A 20,745-nucleotide genomic window follows, 5' to 3' on the forward strand; every position below is an offset into this window, starting at 1 on the left:
AACATTCAATCACTAACTTTTTATAGATGCATATAAGATAGAACATTTTGGACGACTTAAAGGAAAATAAAGATTTTTGAGCTGTTTCCTTATGGTAGGTGAGCCCAAGCGGGGATTTTTGCAGTTACTCGAGCGACTCAGATTAGTACATCTCTAAGTACATGCAAAATGGTGTATATTTAAAAAATCTGACCATTTGAGCGGGGCGTAAGGAAATGGGTGAGTCCCAAAAATTCACAAGAAAAAATGGAAAAAAATTATGGATGTGTGTGTGTATTTGATCATTATTGGCTTCGGAGTCAATGTCCATTCGCCATCTTACCTTTTTGGAATTATTTGTATTATTTATGCGGAAGCTCTACAGGAGTGCTTCCTGCTTTCTACTGGTTTGTTTAGGTAGGTATCCAATCACAATCCTGCTCCAATTTTACAAAGAACTGTTTTATATACCTATATCTAATTTTTCAGCGATCTTTATTTCTATTTGGAATTATTTCCTTTCGTTGTGATTTTTTTTATTTATTTATTTATTTACTTATTTATTTATTTATTTATTTATTTATTTATTTATTTATTTATTTATTTATTTATTTATTTATTTATTTATTTATTTATTTATTTATTTATTTATTTATTTATTTATTTATTTATTTATTTATTTATTTATTTATTTATTTATTTATTTATTTATTTATTTATTTATTTATTTATTTATTTATTTATTTATTTATCAATTTTTTTATTACTATTTTTTTATTTTTTTTTTTATTTTTTTTTATTTTTCATTTTTTTTTCATTGTCTTTTTTTCCAATAAAAATTGGGATATAAAACTAGGACACAATTTGACCCTCACGGGTCGATCAGAGCATTTAGACGAGACAGGTGGACCTCGGATAGATATAGGGCATAACACGAAGGGAAAAAAACATAGGTTATAAACTTAATCTAATACATAAAATATGTTTGTACAAAATTTGATAAATATTGTAATCTTCTGATCCTAACAGTTGAGTTAGGTTATATGGTCTGGTGATTTTGGGTATTTTGGCCATTTCTTCGTTTAATACTTTAACTTCGTTTATTATTTTAGAACAGCCTAAGATCATGTGCTCCGCTGAACCTTCTTCTTCACATGAACAATTAGGAGAATCACATTATTTTATTTTATATTTGTACTGGGGAGTTAAAACATGGTTGAACCTTAACCTGCACAAAACAGAGAAAAGCCGCTTGCTTCCCGACCGTCTTGAGAACCAAGACTGACCAGGAGGCTTGGTAACTATGTTTTTATAAAATTTTCCTTTTGGACTGTTACTATATATTTCTCTCCATTCTGCTAGTATTATGGGTTTTATGTGGCAGGCAATTTCATTGTGGGGACACTTATAACTTAAAAGCAATCCTGATCTACTTCCTTTCTTAGCATCTTCATCCACTTCTTAATTTTCTTTTATTCCACAATGTTCTTTAATCCAAACTAATGATACATAGACTTTTTTGTTTGTAATTCATGAAGTTTAATAATTATATTGGTCAAAATATAATTACCACTGACTTGTTGGCTATTTTTTTTTTTTTCATAATAATAGCACTTTTACTATCAGAACAAATTGCAAATGATTCTGCTGTAATTTTCATATAACTTATATGCAGGAGAGCTTCTAATATGGCGATTAATTATGCAGTATATATTGTAAGCTTTTCATTTAATTTAAAAGATCTTTTATGATTATTATGTGGATCAAATATAGCGCAACCTACTTTCTTGTTGTTCTTTGATGCATCCGTGAATATATATTGACATCTGGGAAGATAATTTTCTAAATCCTCCTCAAATATGTATTGTCTAATCCTTGGGTGAAATTTTGAATAGTCTCGAATTATGGATAGATGGCGCTATAATCTAAAAAAAGGATTGTTGGAAATGGAAAATTAAATTAAAAATGGATAAGTCCCCACTAAAATGGAACACTTTACTTAACTTTTTTGGTTTTAGAACCTACTCTTCACAACCCAATAGGTCCCCAAAGCGCTCGAGTGACTGCACATTTAGCATACTTTGCTCCCCTACAAGTGAACGGGAAATACGGAGATACGGTGTAATTTTCAGGGTCAACTCCGAATTGCATGAAATTTAGATTTAGGTTCTACGTACCTTCCAATTCAAAGTTGAACTTGTGCTATTGGTTGCTTATTTACTCGGGGGTGATAGTTACACATTCTCGGGGGTGAAAAAACGCGTGTTTAAAATAGGTCCGACAATGGATAAACTGATTAATTCTAAAGAATTTTCGTTCTATAGAGGTTTTTTCAAAAAATCAATACTTTTCGAGTTATTTGCGATTGAAAATGTTTATTTTTTGACAAAATAATCACGTTTTCAGGCAGTTTTTCGCCAATACCTTAAAAAGAAAGTATTTAATCTAAAAAATATTCTTAGCAAAAATATAGCCCATAGAAAAACAAAAAAGAGTGGTGTATTAATGATTTATATAAACTCAGTAAAAGGAAAGTTGTAGCTCATGAAAAATACGTTCTTATTCGTCAAATTCCAAATCGAATATTTCATCTTGAAATCACCAAAAAATAAAGTACTTTTCTGGAAAAATCCATTTTACCTTTTTTAGAGTGTTCAAAAAAAGCTTTATTTTTATTAGTAATAAAAGTTTCTAGTATCAAAACTCAGCGAGTTACGCTTAAAAAAAAGTTGGCTACTTTTTTTGGTAAAAAAAATCGTGAAAATCTCCCCCTATTTAGGACCCCAAATAAAAATTATCGTTACCGCTTTACAAACAATTTACTTTTCTTATGTATTTTTTACATGGTCAGTAAATTTGATCCGTTGAACTTCACAGCAACTATCTAAAGGTTTATAAAACTGAGATACACCATAAAATGATTACAACAGGTAAACGAATATCAATGTAATGAATTAATGGCGCGAACCTCAAACATTATAACGTTATGACGTCACGACCAATAGGAGTGCGTTTTGGGCTCTCTGCTATAATTTGAATTTTCTCTTGATTTTAATCGTCTTTAGGGGCCAAACGAAAGACCAAAACAGCTTTTTTTTTCTTTGATACATATTTTAAACTATGTTCTGTTATGATTTATAGTAGTACGTTCTTTAACGGTAAAATATTGCAAAACCTCTAAATTCTAAAGAACCGCTCCGATTTAGTTGAAATTTTGCAAATAAGCTCATCTTGCCCTCCTCTTCAAAAGTGATATGACTACAATGTGTGCTTTTTATTTTTAAGGGGTGAAAACTACCCTTTTTTAATCAAAAAATAAAAACAGCATATATATAAGTGTTATTCAAATCTAAATTATGTGTAGGTATGTTAAATAGTATGCTTAATATAGGAATTTGATTGTTTCTGATATTGAAATGTATTTTATAGTTTTAAACCCTTAAATACTACCCTCTAAATAGGAATTTGTATAAAAAAAATAATTTGTAACTTTAAATTAAGTAAGGATGCATTGTATAGTGATTTAAACTTTATTTTATGTTCATAATTTAGTGTATTAAGTATTTAACATTTTCAACCCTAATAAACTACCCCTACAAAGACATTTATTAGATCATTCACTCACGGTAAAATATTGCAAAACCTGTGAATTTTCAAGAACCGCCTGGGTTGACATGAAATTTGGCATTCACTTAGCTAATAAGTCAAAGAAAAAAAGTGATATAGTACCGATGTGTGCTTTTGCCCTGGGAGTGAGTTTCATCCCTTCTCGGGGGTGAAAAAATATAGGCCCAAAATAAGTCCGGAAATTGGTAAACTGACTAATTTTAAGCAACTTTTGTTCTATAGAGTTTTTTCACTAAGTCAATACTTTTTGAGTTATTTGCGAGTGAATATGTTCATTTTTCAACAAATGAACCACATTGTTAGACGGTTCTTCGCAAAAAAAACTGAAAAAGTAAGTATTTTATAGAAAAAATATTCCCGGCAGAAATATAGATTATGAAAAACTGAAAAAATCTGTGTATGCATGAAGTTTGGAGACCTAGTAGAACCAGAGTTGTAGCTAATGAAAAGTAGGCACTCTTTAGGGAAAATTTATCAGTTGTTTTTAAGAAAGTTATATTTGTATTTCTTTTTTTAATTTTTAGTATTAAATGTAAGCAAATTACGCTCAAAATAAAGTTGATTCATTTTGAAATTAATCGTTATCGCTTCACAAGTTACTTTACTTATAGACCTGGATCCCGCGTACTAAAAAAGTTGATTAATAGCAAGCTGAAAATTTAATAGCTTAACGGTTTTTTAACGATAACTTCTGTAGTTTTCAATATATTTCATTGTTTCAAAGCTTATTTTATCGGGAATTGTAAGTGCTAAAAGTTCTCAGAAGTTGGACTTTTTGGAGGTCTTTGATTTTTAAAGCATGCGATTCAAAGAGCTTATAAAACTGCTTCTCACACTTACGTGAAAATTTAAAATATAAATATCTCACTCAGTTTTTATCATAGAGACATTGAAAAAACTGAAAAAGTTTCAGTATGAAAAATACTACATTTTAGTATTCATATATATTTTTCAAATTTCTTTTATTTTTCAACTAATTTTGAAAAAATGGAAAAAATTTATAAAATATCAAAAAATAATTTAACACTAAATTGATTTTTTTTTCAAATCTAAGCACTTTAAACCGGTTAAAATCTCAGAACACGTAGTCAGTTTATAAATAAAGCTAAATGTATATGGAATAATGTTAACTTAATTAATGTTATTTGTGTGGAAAATTCACCGATTTAAGTAATTATTTTTTTTTGTTATTTCAACGACATAATCGTTTTGTTTGTTTAATAACTCGGCCATTTTTGCTCCAAATCACTTTTATCGTAGCAACTTTTAAAGGTACATATCAGTAAAGTCTTTAAAGGATGTCTCCATAATTTTTTTCCAAAAATCACTATTTCTTGAGTTATTTAATGATAAAATGTTTGATTCAAGGTTAATTCGAAAAACGCCGATTTTAAGTAGGCTGTAACTTAGGTAGTGTTACTGCTATAATAATTTAAAGAACACCACTAAATTCATTAATTTAAAAGGTTTCTTTTTGATTGTAATGACTTCTTCGTAAACATGCATAATTTTAGAGTTATTATTAAAAACCCACTCAAAAACATGCATTTGTCATGTAGGAAATCATCAATTTCGATCGTGAATAACTTGCGAAATGTCAATTTACCGAAAAAGTCGTATATAACATTTTTTACTCAGAATTGAAATGTCTATCGATTTCTGGGGATATTTTGAGGTTAAATATTTCCACCCCCGAGAAGGGGTGGTACCCACCCCCAGAGCAAAAGCACACATCGGCACAATATCACTTTTTTTCTTTGACATATTATCTATATGTATGCCAAATTTCAAGTCAATCCAAGCGGTTCTTTAAAATTTACCGCAAAAACCGTCAAAGAATGTACTATAGCATTTTATTCGAATTTAAAATTTTATGCAAGTTCCCTATTATCTAAAAGTGTGATAAAAAAACTTTGATAATTTATTATATAGTGCGTTGGAATAAGTGTTACCCCCCCCCCCCCCCCCATATTAACTTGTTTATTTTTAGCACATAAGCAAAACGCTTGGACAGGTCGATTTTTAAAATACTCATAGTATATTATAGCATCAATGTTTCGGACTTTACGCGGACCCTCTTCAGGCGACAGTCATAACTTTGATTTATTTTAATAGGAAAGTATATCATGTGACACCTCATTTAAAAGCTTTTAAAATACTGATTACAAAAATGTATAATACTTTCGCAAAATTTCAGTCCAATGCTTTTTAAATGCATTCATTTTTTTGAGTCCTGAGAAAACTAATAAGAATTTTTGAAAAATTTAAACGCAGAATGAAAGATTACATTATTAACGAGGGTCTAGAGTCCCTAAAAACTTTTATAATGTTTATTTATAAGTTACAGGGGTGAAAACGAAGAGAAAATTTAGTATGATATTTAATTTCAAATATATCATTCAAAAGAAACTTTTTGTTTATTCTAAGGGACTTTCGGGCCTCTGTAATAATGTAATTTTTCATTCTGAGTTTAAATTTTTCAAGAATACTCATTAGTTTTCTCTGGATTAGAAAAAAATAAATGCATTTAAAAAGCATTTGACTTAAATTTTGCCCAAATATTATACATTTTCGTGATCAGTACTTCAAAAGCTTTTAAATGAGGTATCACATGATGTACTTTCCCATTTAAAAAAAATCAAAGATATGACTGTCACCTGAAGATGGATCGCGTAAAGTTTGAAACATTGATGCTATAATATACTATGGTTATTTAAAAAATCGAGCTGTTCGAACGTTTTGCTTATTTGCTAAAAATAACTGAGTTAATATGGGGGGTAACACTTATTTCAGCGCACTATATAAAGTTTATTGTAAAGACGAGTTTGATTGTGCAGTTCTTATAAATATTCGAGTAGAAAATATATAAAGACTCACCTATTGGTTGTTTTTTGATTACAATATAATACAACCCCTCTCTGGAAAAATATACGCAAGGTATTTTCACGGTAAAGTTATTTGGAAGCACTCCAGCTTTTGGATAGACCGGAAATGTCGTCAATGGGTGCACTACATTTCCTTCTGCTCTCGACAACTGTAACAGTAAAGGTGGAAAAGAAGTGGAAACGATTCCGATTCGAAGATCTCCACTAAACGCGACGTGAGTTCTTGGAATGGAAAACTGGATACCGGGAACATCACCAACTGAAACATATGTTAATAATACAGTATGCGGCAAAATAAACAGTACTGAAATGAATATTGAAATGTTTAAGGTTATTTATATATCTATAATACATGATACAGCCTTGCAAACATCATTCACGACGACGCACGTTCTCGATAAAACAGCCCTCTGGCAACGTTAAAGATGCCCTCTGGCCAGTGGCGGATCTGCGGGGAGGGAAAATGAGGAAATGTCCAACCTAAGAAGGTCCAAAATTAAATAAAAAAAAATTGTTTAAACATAAAAATATATTAGCTCACATATACATAAATATACATAAATATACATCAATATACATAAATTCAGTTGGTCGCTTGACTATTTTTAATATTTTTTATTTTTCTACCTTTTAAACTTCAGTCTATAGAGACTACAGGTGCGGCAGCACGCCAAATAGAATTCTATTTTGCTGACGTCACAAAATAGAATTTCATAATGGGAAAATCGACGGTTACTAGGCAACGTGACGTCACTAAAATAGATTTCTATTTGGCGTGCTCCCACAGCAGAATTCCATTTATTGTATTTTTAAAAAATTTGGTTTGCCGATGACGGCCATTTTTGTTAAAGCGTATCGATCATTTTCACGGAAAACATGGCTTCGCTCTTTAGCCAATATTTTCACTGAGGTTTGTCCTAGAACAATAAATCAAAAACCAAACTTTTTAGAAAAGTAAGCTCTAAGAAAACGGCCTATGGCATTATTCAATTTCAAACTACCCTTAAGGCCTTAAATGAACCTCAAAATTTGAAAAGGTAAACTGATAAAATTCCATTGTCAGCATTTTTTTAACAGCATAAGGCAAGCCAATAATGGTTTGTAATTTTTTTCTGCAAAAGACGTTCGTACATACTTTAAATTAAAAAAGTTTGAACTTTGAGCGTTTTGTAAATTTTTTCAAAAAAAAATCTAAAAAATGTAATTTTTTGAAAAATCTCAAAGTTTGACCCCTTATATCCCTGATGGGCACGAATGAAAAAAATTGAAATTTGGGTGAATGTTAGCCCCTACTAAGTAGAATAAGGTGTAAAAATTTGAAGTTGCTGACTTACCTCTTATAGGAGTGACAGGCATGAAAAAATATGATCAAAATTTGAGCGTTTGCGGGCAGGGTAATTAAAATTCAAATAAACTGTGTAATGAAATAAAAGTTAATCTATTTTCACCAGATTTCACAATGAATACAAATTTATACAGGGTGGGCCAAAGAAAAGAGTTCAGCTTGATATTAGGCAGTTATTAGATTTTAAGGAAATGCCGAAACAGGTCGATTTTTATTTTTAAATTACAATTTTTTATATTTATTTCATACGTCTCCATGATGTGTCATCATCAGTGACGTCATCCATCTAGGCGTGATGACATAATCGATGATTTTTTTAATGGGAATAGGGGTCGTATGTTATCTCATTTGAAAGAGTGTTCAATTCTCTGTTCAGTAGTATAAACAATAATATAATTATTTATACAGGGTGGCCAAAAAAATAATTTTTGAATTAAATTAATTGACACAAAAAGAAGAATGTATGTAATTTATTTAACTCAAAATACATTTTGTTACTGTCATAAAATAGAAAAAAATTGTTATTTGGCAAATAAACATTGTTTTTCGCTTAAATTAAATGTTCAAACTGTCAAGAGATAGGTGGGAGGCTGTTTGTGATTTATTTTAAGCGAAAAAAAATGTTTATTTGTGAAATAAACATTTTTTCTATTTTCTGACAGCAGTACAATGTATTTTTAGTTGTCACAATAGCTCTATTCCCATTTAAAAAATAATCGATTACGTCATCACGCTCTGATGGATGACGACACGTAGTATGAAATGTATCCCAAAAAGTTGCAATATAATAAAAATAAAAATGGACCTATTTCGGCATTCCCTTAAAATCTAATAGGTAACTATTGCCAAATAACGAGGTGGACTCTTTTCTTTGGCGCACTCGGTATAAATTTGCATTCATTGTGAAATCTGGTGAAAATACATTAATTTTTATTTCATTAGACAGTTTATTTGAATTTTAATTACCCTGCCCACAAAAGCTCAAATTTTGACCACTTTGATTTTTGACCATTTTTTCAGGCCTGTTACGTATATACAGGGTGTCCAGAAACTCTACTGACAAACGAAGACAGAAGATTCCTCAGGTAAATTTAAGATAATTTAACCCAATTCACTTAGTCCGAAAATGCTTCTTAAGGAAGCTAGAGCTCTTTGAAAATGGCGTCTTGTATTTAGTTTTTCTTAAATACCTCCAGAACGCTTCTATTTAAAAAAACAAAAATTGGTACGCGTATTTATCTTCAAGATATAAATCTAATCCAGACATTGCAAATTTCTAGTACCGATCATAGGCGTCCGTTTTGGGTAGGGCAACGGTTATTTTATCGCATAACTTTTTTATCTTTAACTTTTATGCATTTCTGACACTGGATTATTGTGAAGTATTCTAGTACTAAAAGGTACTCTTGTTTTAAATCGGTAGGACACACCGTTTTCTAGAAAAATCGATTTGAAAATTTTTCACTTTCTGAATTACAAAAAAAATTTCAAAAAAAAAACTGTTTAGAAAGACGAAAACTGGTACATTTATTTATATTCCAGAGATAAATCGATTTCATTAATTGCAAATTTTTATTACTGATCATAGGCGTCCGTTTTGGGTAGGTCAACAGTTATTTTATAGCATAATGTTTTTGTCTTGAATTTCCGAGCATTTTTGACACTAGATTATTAAATTATGAGGTATTCGAGTACTAAAAGTTACTCTTACTTTATGTTGGTAACATACTTCGTTTTTTGTTGAAAAGTTCTTTCAATCTTTTTTCAAATTCCAAAAACGAAAAACTTTCAAATCGATTTTTCTAGAAAACGGTGCATCCTACCGACTTAAAGCAAGAGTACCTTTTAGTACTAGAATACCTCACAATTTAATAATCCGGTGTCAAAAATGCATAAAAGTTAAGGACAAAAAAGTTATACGATAAAATACCCGTTGCTATACCCAAAACGGACGCCTATGACCGGTACTTGAAATTTGCAATCGATGGAATCTATTCATCTCTGAAAAGTAAATACGCATACCAATTTTCGTTTTTCTAAATAGAAGCCTTCTGGAGATATTTAAGAAAAACTAATTTCATGACGCCATCTTCAAAGAGCTCTAGCTCCCTTCAGAAGCATTTTCGAACTAGGTGAATTGGGTTAAATTGTCTTAAAATTATAAGAGGAATCTCCTGTCTTCGTTTGTCGGTAGAGTTTCTGGACACCCTGTATAACGTAAGTCATATGACGTAAGTCTAAAACTCCAAATTTTTACTTCTCATTCTACTTGCTAGGGGCTACCATTCAGACAAATTTCAAATTTTTTCATCCGTGCCCATCAGGGATATAAGGGGTCAAACTCAACGTGGACTCAACTGTACGTTGAGTCCACGAGTCTTTACCCGTGCGTCATCATTTAAAGCATACGAAATAAGTCGGAAATTTACTAAATACAACAGCAAGTGAAAGTAAGTAGTTACTCCTCCGATCACGGGTTAAAATTTGACGTTATCAAAAAATAAAATGTCAAAGTAAGTTTTGGTGCAGAATTACAGCTACATTTAAAAGCTTAATAAATTCTTTGAGGATCACTGATTAATAAATAAATAAACAATTTATAAAAAAATTCAATAACATATTTTTTTTGTTATTTTATTCACTTTGGCGGAACATTAAACACAAGCACTCCTTAACTGTGTCAATGAGGTTAGCTATGTACGTTGTCAAAATTAATCGTAAAATATCGTAAACTTATCATAAAATTTTAAACTCCAATATAAAATTAGTTGTGAAAACAACTGTTTGTATACCATAAAAAAACTTCAAAATGCAAAAATTCGACAAAATAACAGCAAACAATTGAACAAACTGACAGCCACAAAAGTAAACAAACCAAAACGTCAGAAATTATACTTAAAATGTGAAAACATCCCCAATCGTCTTTTTTGTACTTACCTATCTCTTTTCAATGTACTGGAGCTAGATCGTTCATAAAAATAACATTTGTCTTTACTTAATAACAGGCGGTAGCTGGCTTGTCGTTACGGGTAAAGACTCGTGGACTATTGTATTATTTGTTATACACGGTTAAATACAATTAAAAAGAAATTGTTCAGTATCTCCGTATTTTAAGCATGCATAGTTTTTTATAAACACATTGTCTTATTTGTCTTATAAACACAAGAAAAAGTTAAACTTACCTGGAAACACAGCACTGCTGAGCCATATATTTAAAAAAGAAATGATACATCTAGCAATCATATCAAAAGTGTCAACACACTCGTCAAAACATGGACAGACACACGTTGACCGTAAAAAAACTATACAAAGGCCGCCATGCTAAGTAAAATATTATCGAAATTCGACACTCTAACGCTTGTTTCACACACTAAGAATTTTGAACGTGCGATGGTTGAAATGTACATAGTGGCTCGAGCAATCTTATGGAATCTCTCCCTTCACCGCTTGAAACGTTCGCTGAAGGGAGAAAGATTCCATATGATTGCTCGAGCCAATATGTACATTTCAACCATCGCACGGTCAAAATTCTTAGTGTGTGAAACAAGCGTAAGAGCGCCTAATAACTTGTCCCAATCAGCATTCCTGATCCAGAGTCGCTACCACTTTTTAACTTCTTACTAACAAATAAGATTAACAACAGAAGAAAATAAAAATGTATGTAAACAGCTGAAGAGGAACAAAGCACCTGGACTAGGGTATATTATACCCGGAGAATTGTTTAAATACAGAGAACGAATTGTACGAACTACGAACATATTCGACAACTATTTCAATAATGCACAAACACAAGCGAAATCCATGTGGAATGGAAAACATCATATATCTCAGTACTACAAATAAAAAGGGTGATAAAAACAATTGTGAAAATTACCGAGGAATAGTTTTAACCAGATATATGAGTAGAATATATGGAAAGGTTTTGAAGAATCGAATCGAGAAATAATATTTATATTCTGAAGCAAAAGAATAAGCAGGATTTTGTGCGGGTCGACCCACTGTTACTGTATACTTATATTTTTTTGTATTTATATGTGTATTTTTTTTGTTTTATTTAATTATATTTTTAATTTGTTTTTTTTTCATTATTATTTTCTATTAACTGTTTTTTACTACGCTAAGACATAAACCCGATTCAACATCTCGGAGGTTTACATCTTCTTAGTTTTTTTCCTCTTTTTTTGCTTTTTTTCTTTTTTTCTTTTTTCTCTTTTTTTTTGTTTATTTTTATTGTACATTTTTATTATTAAGTTTACTCAAAAACAACCTATTTATTTGGACCTAGTAATATTTACTCATACATTCTAGTTAAGCTGAGTTCGTTAAGTCAGTTTAATATTTAAATAAATTATCTCCATTTTGCAATTTAAATATCCAGTAGATATTTTATTACACTTAAAAACAAGTGAGCTTTTAAAAAAATGTTACATCTTATTTTGTATTCGCGCTTAAATGCAATTAAAAATAATTTTGAAAAATAAAATATTAGTAATAAAAACAATAAATAAATAAAAAAATTAAAAAATAATTTGTTTAACATCTCTGTAGTTTGCCGAGTGCATATTTTTTATATAAACACATTGTCCGTCATTGTCCTGAAAGACATTTTTTGTCAGGACATTTACACCTATGTACTGTATCTTCCAAGAAAAAGTTAAACTTACCTGGAAACGCCGCACTACTGAGCCATATATTTAAAAAAGAAATGATACATCTCGCAATCATATGCAAGGTATCAACACACTCGTCAAAACATGGACAGACACACGTTGACGGTAAAAAAACTATACAAAGGCCGCCTTGCTAAGTAAAATATTGTCGAAATTCGACACTCTAACGTTTGTTTCACACACTAAGAATTTTGAACGTGCGATGGTTGAAATGTACTTAGTGGATCGAGCAATCGTATGGAATCTTTCTCCCTTCACCGCTTGAAACGTTCGGTGAAGGGAGAAAGATTCCATATGATTGGTCGAGCCACTATGTATATTTCAACCATTGCACGTTTAAAATTCTTAAGTGTGAAACAAGCGTAAGATCGCCTAATGACTTTTCTCAATCAGTATTCCTGATCCAGAGTCGCTACCACTTTTTAACCTCTTACTAACAAATAAGATTAACAACAAAAGAAAATAAAAAATGTATGTAAACAGCTGAAGAGGAACAAAGTACCTAGACTAAGGTATATACGAGGAGAATTGTTTAAATACGGAGAACAAATTTGTACGAACTACGAACATATTCGACAACTATTTCAAGAATGCATAAACACAAGCGAAATCCATGTGGAATGGAAAACATCATATCTCAGTACTATAAATAAAAAGGGTGATAAAAACAATTATGAAAATTACCGAGGAATAGTTTTAACCAGATCTATGAGTAGAATATATGGAAAGGTTTTGAAGAATCGAATCGAGAAATAATATTTAGATTCTGAAGCAAAAGAATAAGCAGGATTTCGTGCGGGTCGACCCACTATTGACCACTTTTTGTCCTTAACCCAGATCATAGAAAAAAAAATAGAAAAAATGTGTGACACGGAATCAAGAAATTCATAATAACTAACATGCTACAATTATTATTTAAATAATGCAGTGTTTTGGTTGTATATATATTTTTTTGTATTTATATGTGTATTTTTTTTGTTTTATTTAATTATGTTTTGAATTTGTTTTTTTTTTCATTATTATTTTTTATTAACTGTTTTTTAACTACGCTAAGACATAAACCCGATTCAACATCTCGGAGGTTTACATCTTCTTAGTTTTTCCTCTTTTTTTTTTTTCTTTTTTTTTCCCCTTTTTTTTTTCTTGTTTATTTTTAATGTACAGTTTTATTATTAAGTTTACTCAAAAACAACCTATTTATTTAGACCTAGTAATATTTACTCATACATTCTAGTTAAGCTGGGTTCGTTAAGTCAGTTTAATGTTTAAATACATTATCTCTATTTTGCAATTTAAATTTAATATCCAGTAGATATTTTATTACAGATAAAAACAGGTGAGCTTTTAAAAAAATATTACATCTTATTTCGTATTCACGCTTTAATATACAATTAAAAATAAATTTGAAAAATAAAAATAAAATATTAATAGGTAATAAAAACAATAAATAAATAAAAAAATTAAAAAATAAATTGTTTAACATCTCTGTAGTTTGTCGAATGCATATTTTTTATAAACACATTGTCCGTCATTGTCCTGAAAGACATTTGTCAGGACATTTACACCTACGTACTGTATCTTCCAAGAAAAAGTTCAACTTACCTGGAAACACCGCACTACTGAGCCATATATTTAAAAAAGAAATGATACATCTCGCAATCATATCCAAAGTATCAACACACTTGTCAAAACATGGACAGACATACGTTGACCGTAAAAAAACTATACAAAGGCCGCCATGCTAAGTAAAATATTGTCGAAATTGGACACTCTAATAGCGCTTATAACTTTTCCGAATCAGCATTTCTAATCCAGACTCGCTACCGCTTTTTAAGCTCTTACTAGAAGAAAATAAAAATGTAGGTATGTAAACAGCTGAAGAGGAACAAAGCACCTGGACTAGGGTATATACCCGGAGAATTGTTTAAATACAAATTGTACGAACTACGAAATATTCGACAACACTATTTTAAGAATGCATAAACACAAGCGAAATCCATGTGGAATGGAAAAATCATATCTCAGTACTACAAATAAAAAGGGTGATAAAAACAATAGTGAAAATTACCGAGGAATAGTTTTAACCAGATCTATGAGTAGAATATATGGAAAGGTTTTGAAGAATCGAATCGAGAAATAATATTTAGATTCTGAAGCAAAAGAATAAGCAGCATTTCGTGCGGGTGGACCCACTATTGACCACTTTTTGTCCTTAACCCAGATCATAGAAAAAAAAATAGAAAAAATGTGTGACACGGAATCAAGAAATTCATAATAACTAACATACTACAATTATTATTTAAATAATGCAATGTTTTGGTTGTATATATGTTACAGATCAAGTTGATTCTCAGTTAGAGTTGACTCCAACTAGTTGGAGTCAACTCCAACTGAAACGAGCAGTAAAAGTTGATTTTAAAAATTTAAATCAACTTTTACTAGTTGGAGTTGACTCTTCCTGGATCGATTCAGTAAATGTTGATTATACGAGAATCTCAAGTGCATTTTTGATGAGTGTGCGTTTCTTTGTTTTGACCGTTTCAACTACTTATTAGTATAGTCTGTAACGTCGCCCCCGTTAGGTAAATTATTCTGATTCGATTTTTTGCACAAACTTACTCAAAGAAATATATCCGTATAACAATCCTTATAACAAATACACAGGGTGTCACGCGGTACCGCGGTCAAAAAATTGTTTAACCAATTTTTGTTAACCAAATTCACAAAAATAATTTTTTCTACGAGCGTGCAAAAATGTCTACTTTCGCGCACGCATTTTAGTTTAGAAAGTTTCATTTTCCGCACGCGTGTTACTTTTCCGCACGCGTGTTACTTTTCCGCACGCGGTTTTTACTTTTCCGCACGCGTGTTAATTTTGATATGTTAACATGGCCTTAAAGTAATTATAATACATGCAATAAACTAATATTTAGATATTATTTACTAATTTATTTCAAATATTATCTTATTGTGTTCCTGTTTTAATGAAATTAACGCGACAATTCGATGAAATAAAATTAATTTGACATAATATTCGAAAGTCAAATCGGTAGACAATAACAGTCGTTTTGAATCATCGTCATGGAAATGGAAACCAAGATCGTCGTCATGCTAACTAATTATATTGAAAGTTTGGTTTTGACAACCTTGTCAAAGAATTAATTTGTGTATGTATTTTCATATTAACTAAATTAATTGATTAAAATTTGGTAATTTTTTAAAGACTTAGAAAAAATATTGTTCCTAACTCTTGCAGAAAGTCTCTTTTCCGCACTCGACTGCTTGCCGAACTCCCGCTTCGCGTCGTTCGGCAAACTGCAGTCGCGTACGGAAAAGAAACACTTTCTGCACTTGTTAGGAAAATAACTATTTATCTACTCTATCTCATATTATGTAAAGCAGCGGTTCTCAATATGTGGTACATGTACCACTGGTGGTACATTTCATTATTTGCGGTGGTACACAAAACACACAAAAACTTAAAATATAGTCTGTTCGCTAAACTCAGACGCAACTTTCTAGATATTTTAGTCGGTAATTTTGCCAATTTTAGTAAAATTGGCAAAAAATAATTACTAAATAGTTAATAATCACTAAATAGTTAGTAATTTCGCCAATTTTTGCAAAATTGGCAAAAAACAAAAAAATTATCGACTAAAATATGTAGCCAGTTGCGTCTGAGTTTAGCGAACAGACTATAGTAGTATGTACATAGTAAGTCTTGATTATACAATCTAAAAATATAGAAATATAATAAAAGAAACTTTAGATAGTACATGACTCAAATAGATTGAGAACCGCTGATGTAAGGGTTTTATTGTGTGAAAATTGTAAATATAGATAGCAGTACATGAAGGGTTTAAAGTGTGTCTGAAATAACAATGTATTTTAAATCGGTTTTACTTTTTCGCACTGTTTTTTAGCACACTTTCATATAATTAAACATCCTTAACTTTCGCCTTCGGGAGGAAATCAGACACGCCCTTGCAACGGCAACTGAAATGCTCACAAGACAGCCACCACGGAAGCAAATATGGATGACAGAGGAAATATTGGATTTAATGGACGTCAACTAAAAAACAACAAATCTGTAGGAAAAGATGAAATACCAGCTGAGCTATTGAAGTTAATCAACGAGGAAAACTTAGACCTTCTTCTTGGACTATTTAATAATGTTTACAATACAGGGACTATCCCTAAAATATGGCTTGAATCAGTCTTCATACCACTGCCTAAAAAGAAGAACTCCAAATTATGCCAGGACTTCCGCCTTGTAAGTCTACTAAATAACATTCTGAAGCTTTTCTTGCGTATCATACAGAACAGAATATATTATAAAAAATGTGATGAGGTCACCGGTCAAGAACAATTTGGCTTCAGGAAAGGTATGGGGACACGAGAAGCAATATTCTGTCTTCAAACTCTGGCACAAAGATACAAAGATCAGCAAGCAGACCTTTTTATCTGTTTCATAGATTTTGAGAAAGCGTTCGATAGGGTGAAGCACAAGACCTTGATAGAAAGATTGAACGACATCGGAGTCGACAAAAGAGATTCTAAAATTATAGAGGCTATTTATTGGAATCAGACAGCAATCATAAAGACCAATGGTAATACGTCAAGGCCAATTGAAATACAACGAGGCGTTAGACAGGGTTGTGTGCTATCACCCATACTTTTAACGTCTACTTTGAGGTAATATTTGCGAACTCTTTATCGCACTCTTCAGAAGGAATCAGGATAAACGGGCAGAGAGTAAATAACATCCGGTATGCAGATGACACAGTATTAATGACTGATTCGGACCATAGTCTGCAGATACTGTTGGATAGGGTTACTGAGAGTTGTGAAAAATGGGGATGAAGATCAATACTGCAAAAACCAAAGTTATAAGAATATCAAGGAACAAAAATTTACCTCTTCCAATAAATATGTGAAACACCAACAGCTTAAATACGTAAGCCAGTACAAATATCTTGGTTGCTGGTTCAACAATCAACTTGATTATAAACAAGAAGTCAAGAGCGAGAATAGAGGTAGCCCGACAGGGGTTTATCAAAATGAAAAGCTTATTTTGTAACAGTAGCATTAATATCAGCCTTAGATGTCGTTTTCTGCATTGTTATGTGTGGTCAATACTTTTGTATGGAACGGAGGCCTGGACACAACACAACACTGATGAACAAGTTGGACGCCTTTGAACTCTGGCTTTATAGAAGAGACTTGAAAATACCTTGGACAACCCACACCACCAACGAATATGTTCTGAGGAGAATAGTTACAGATAGGGAACTGCTAAAAATCATTAAAGTCAGAAAAGTTAGCTACCTGGGACACATAATGAGAAAAAAAAGTACCGCCTCACGCAACTGATCATCCAGGGTAAGATTGAAGGAAAACGGGGTCCCGGTAGGCGCCAGATTTCATGGCTTAGAAATATCAGAGACTGGACCGGCCTTGATTCAACATCTTTGTTTAGAGCCGCATTGGACAGAGACAGATTTGCCAATGTAGTCGCTAACCTCCACTAAAGGAGAAAGCACCACAAGAAGAAGAACTTTCGCCTTGTCATGGTGATGACATGTGAGCAATAAATTACAAAAAAAGTTTTGACAGTTTTGTGGTTTGACAGAAGTTTGAATTTTTAAATGTCAAAATGGTGCAATGGTGCATCTCACTCGCACTCACATTGATAGCTGCGTCAATACGCTCCTAGCACTCATTGTTAATAATTAAAAATAACCGCTTAGTAATAAAATAATAACAAAAATTTCTTCAGTATCTTCTAGGGGGGTCGTTAAAATTCGTATGACAGTAATGACAGATGACTTTTGCATATTGTATACCTACCTAATGTAAACTTTACACTACAGAATTTTACTTTTTGAAATAAATTTTATTAATAATAAGATAAATTTTGTACAATATTTTTAATAATTAAAGTAACTAAATTTTAATTTCACTCAAATAAATAATCGATTGCTGCCATTGACCACTTACATTCAATCTCGGTTAATTTGATTAATAATCGCGGCAGGTAAAGTAACATTCTTCTTTCAATACAACAAAATGTTACTTTACTGCCGAAAATGAGGGCAAATGAGTACAATAATGGATGATTTTAGTGACGTTTGGCGATAAACAATGATTTTAAACAAATTCGCAGAAATAATTTTTTCACTTCGTACAAATTTTTTTAGATCCTTTGGGCCTTTTTTCTTTAAAATTGACTGTTGTCGAGTTATTAGCGACTTAAATTTTTAAAAACGCCAAAATAACCATTTTTAAGGTTTAATAACTCGGTTAAAGAAAATTATTGTGAAAGTCGAGCGAGCGGCCGTGAAGTAACCGCATAATCGCTGGCCTCATACGCCAGTGCACGTGGGTTCGAGCCCTGCCAAAGACAAACCATTTTCATTTCCAATAATGACACGAACCGTCTCACCGTGTCATTATCAAAGTCAGAAACTAAAAAAAATCCAAAGATTAAAGCTACCTCTATAAGATCCTGAAGAAATTTTTGTCATTATTTCATTAATAAGATATTATTTTTAATTATCAACAATGAGCGCTAAGCGTGTATTGAGGCGGCCGTCAATGTGAGTGCGAGTGAGATTCACCCTTGGACGGCCGGAATGGTGCATCTCTTTAGCACTCACCATTGACGGCCGCCTAATACGCACTTAGTGCTCATTGTTAATAATTAAAGATAAAGCTTAGTAATAAAATAGTGACAAAAATTTCTGCTGGATCTGGTAGAGGGGGCTATAAACTTTGATTTGGTCACTTTCTGTCTTTCATAATAATGGATTTTAACCGAGTTATTAAGCCTTGAAAATGGCTATTTTCGCATTTTTCAAATTTTAAATCGCGTATAACTCGACAACAATCAATTTTAGAGAAAAATTACAAAATACCTTTTTTTGCTCAGAATAACCCAAATGATCTAAAAAAAATGTTCGAAGTAAAAAAATTATTATTGTGAATTTGTCTAAAAAGAATTGTTTAAACAATTTATCGATCAAGGTACTGCACGGCACCCAGTAGATTTGTTATAAGAATCACTTTTTGAGTAAGTTTGTGCAAAAAATTCGAATCGGAGTAATTTACCTAACGGGGGCGACGATACAGTCTAGACTAATTTGAATATATTCAGAACATTTAATTTCTAGAATCGGCTGTTTGTGTGAATCAGAATCAACTTTTACTAAATGGCATTGGGAAGAGTATACTTTTCCTAGTTGGAGTCTACTTTTACTAGTAAATGTTGAATATAAATCTTCATTTTATATTTATTATCAACTTGTACTGAAACCAGCCGTTACTAGTACTTTACCAGTACGTTACTTGTACTAGTTGGAGTCAACTCCAACTGGATAATCAACTTGAACTGTAACATATATATTTTTTTATATTTATATGTGTATTTTTTTTGTTTTATTTAATTATATTTTCAATTTGTTTTTTTTTTTTATTATTATTATTTTTAACTGTTTTTTTACTACGCTAAGACATAAACCCGATTCAACATCTCGGAGGTTTACATCTTCTTAGTTTTTTCCTCTTTTTTTTTCTTTTTTCTTTTTTTTTCCCTTTTTTTCTTGTTTATTTTTATTGTACAGTTTTATTATTAAGTTTACTCAAAAACAACCTATTTATTTAGACCTAGTAATATTTACTCATACATTCTAGTTAAGCTGGGTTCGTTAAGTCAGTTTAATATTTAAATACATTATCTCTATTTTGCAATTTAAATATCCAGTAGATATTTTATTACAGATAAAAACACGTGAGCTTTTAAAAAAATATTACATCTTATTTCGTATTCACGCTTAAATATACAATTAAAATAAATTTGAAAAATAAAAATATAATATTAATAATAAAAACAATAAATAAATAAAAAAATTAAAAAATAATTTGTTTAACATCTCTGTAGTTTGTCGAATGCATATTTTTTATAAACACATTGTCCGTCATTGTCCTGAAAGACATTTTTTGTCAGGACATTTACACCTACGTACTGTATCTTCCAAGAAAAAGTTAAACTTACCTGGAAACACCGCACTACTAAGCCATATATTTAAAAAAGAAATGATACATCTCGCAATCATATCCAAAGTATCAACACACTCGTCAAAACATGGACAGACACACGTTGACCGTAAAAAAACTATACAAAGGCCGCCATGCTAAGTAAAATATTGTCGAAATTCGACACTCTAATAGCGCCTGCGAG

General features: G+C 31.2%; 1 protein-coding gene across 1 annotated transcript in view; it reads right to left on the reverse strand.

Annotated features, from left to right (window-relative positions):
- LOC114336298 (uncharacterized) overlaps nt 1-20,745 on the reverse strand; it is a 233,738-nt gene extending 212,993 nt beyond the window's left edge. The window contains exons 1-2 of the mRNA XM_050659806.1: nt 20,560-20,745; nt 6,484-6,750 (exon numbers count right to left, since the gene is read on the reverse strand). Coding sequence (XP_050515763.1) covers nt 6,484-6,750; nt 20,560-20,620 — 328 coding nt within the window. The 5' untranslated portion in view covers nt 20,621-20,745. The remainder of the gene's footprint in view (nt 1-6,483; nt 6,751-20,559) is intronic.

This window comes from Diabrotica virgifera, chromosome 8, assembly GCF_917563875.1.
Source record: "Diabrotica virgifera virgifera chromosome 8, PGI_DIABVI_V3a".
Lineage (NCBI taxonomy): Eukaryota > Metazoa > Arthropoda > Insecta > Coleoptera > Chrysomelidae > Diabrotica > Diabrotica virgifera.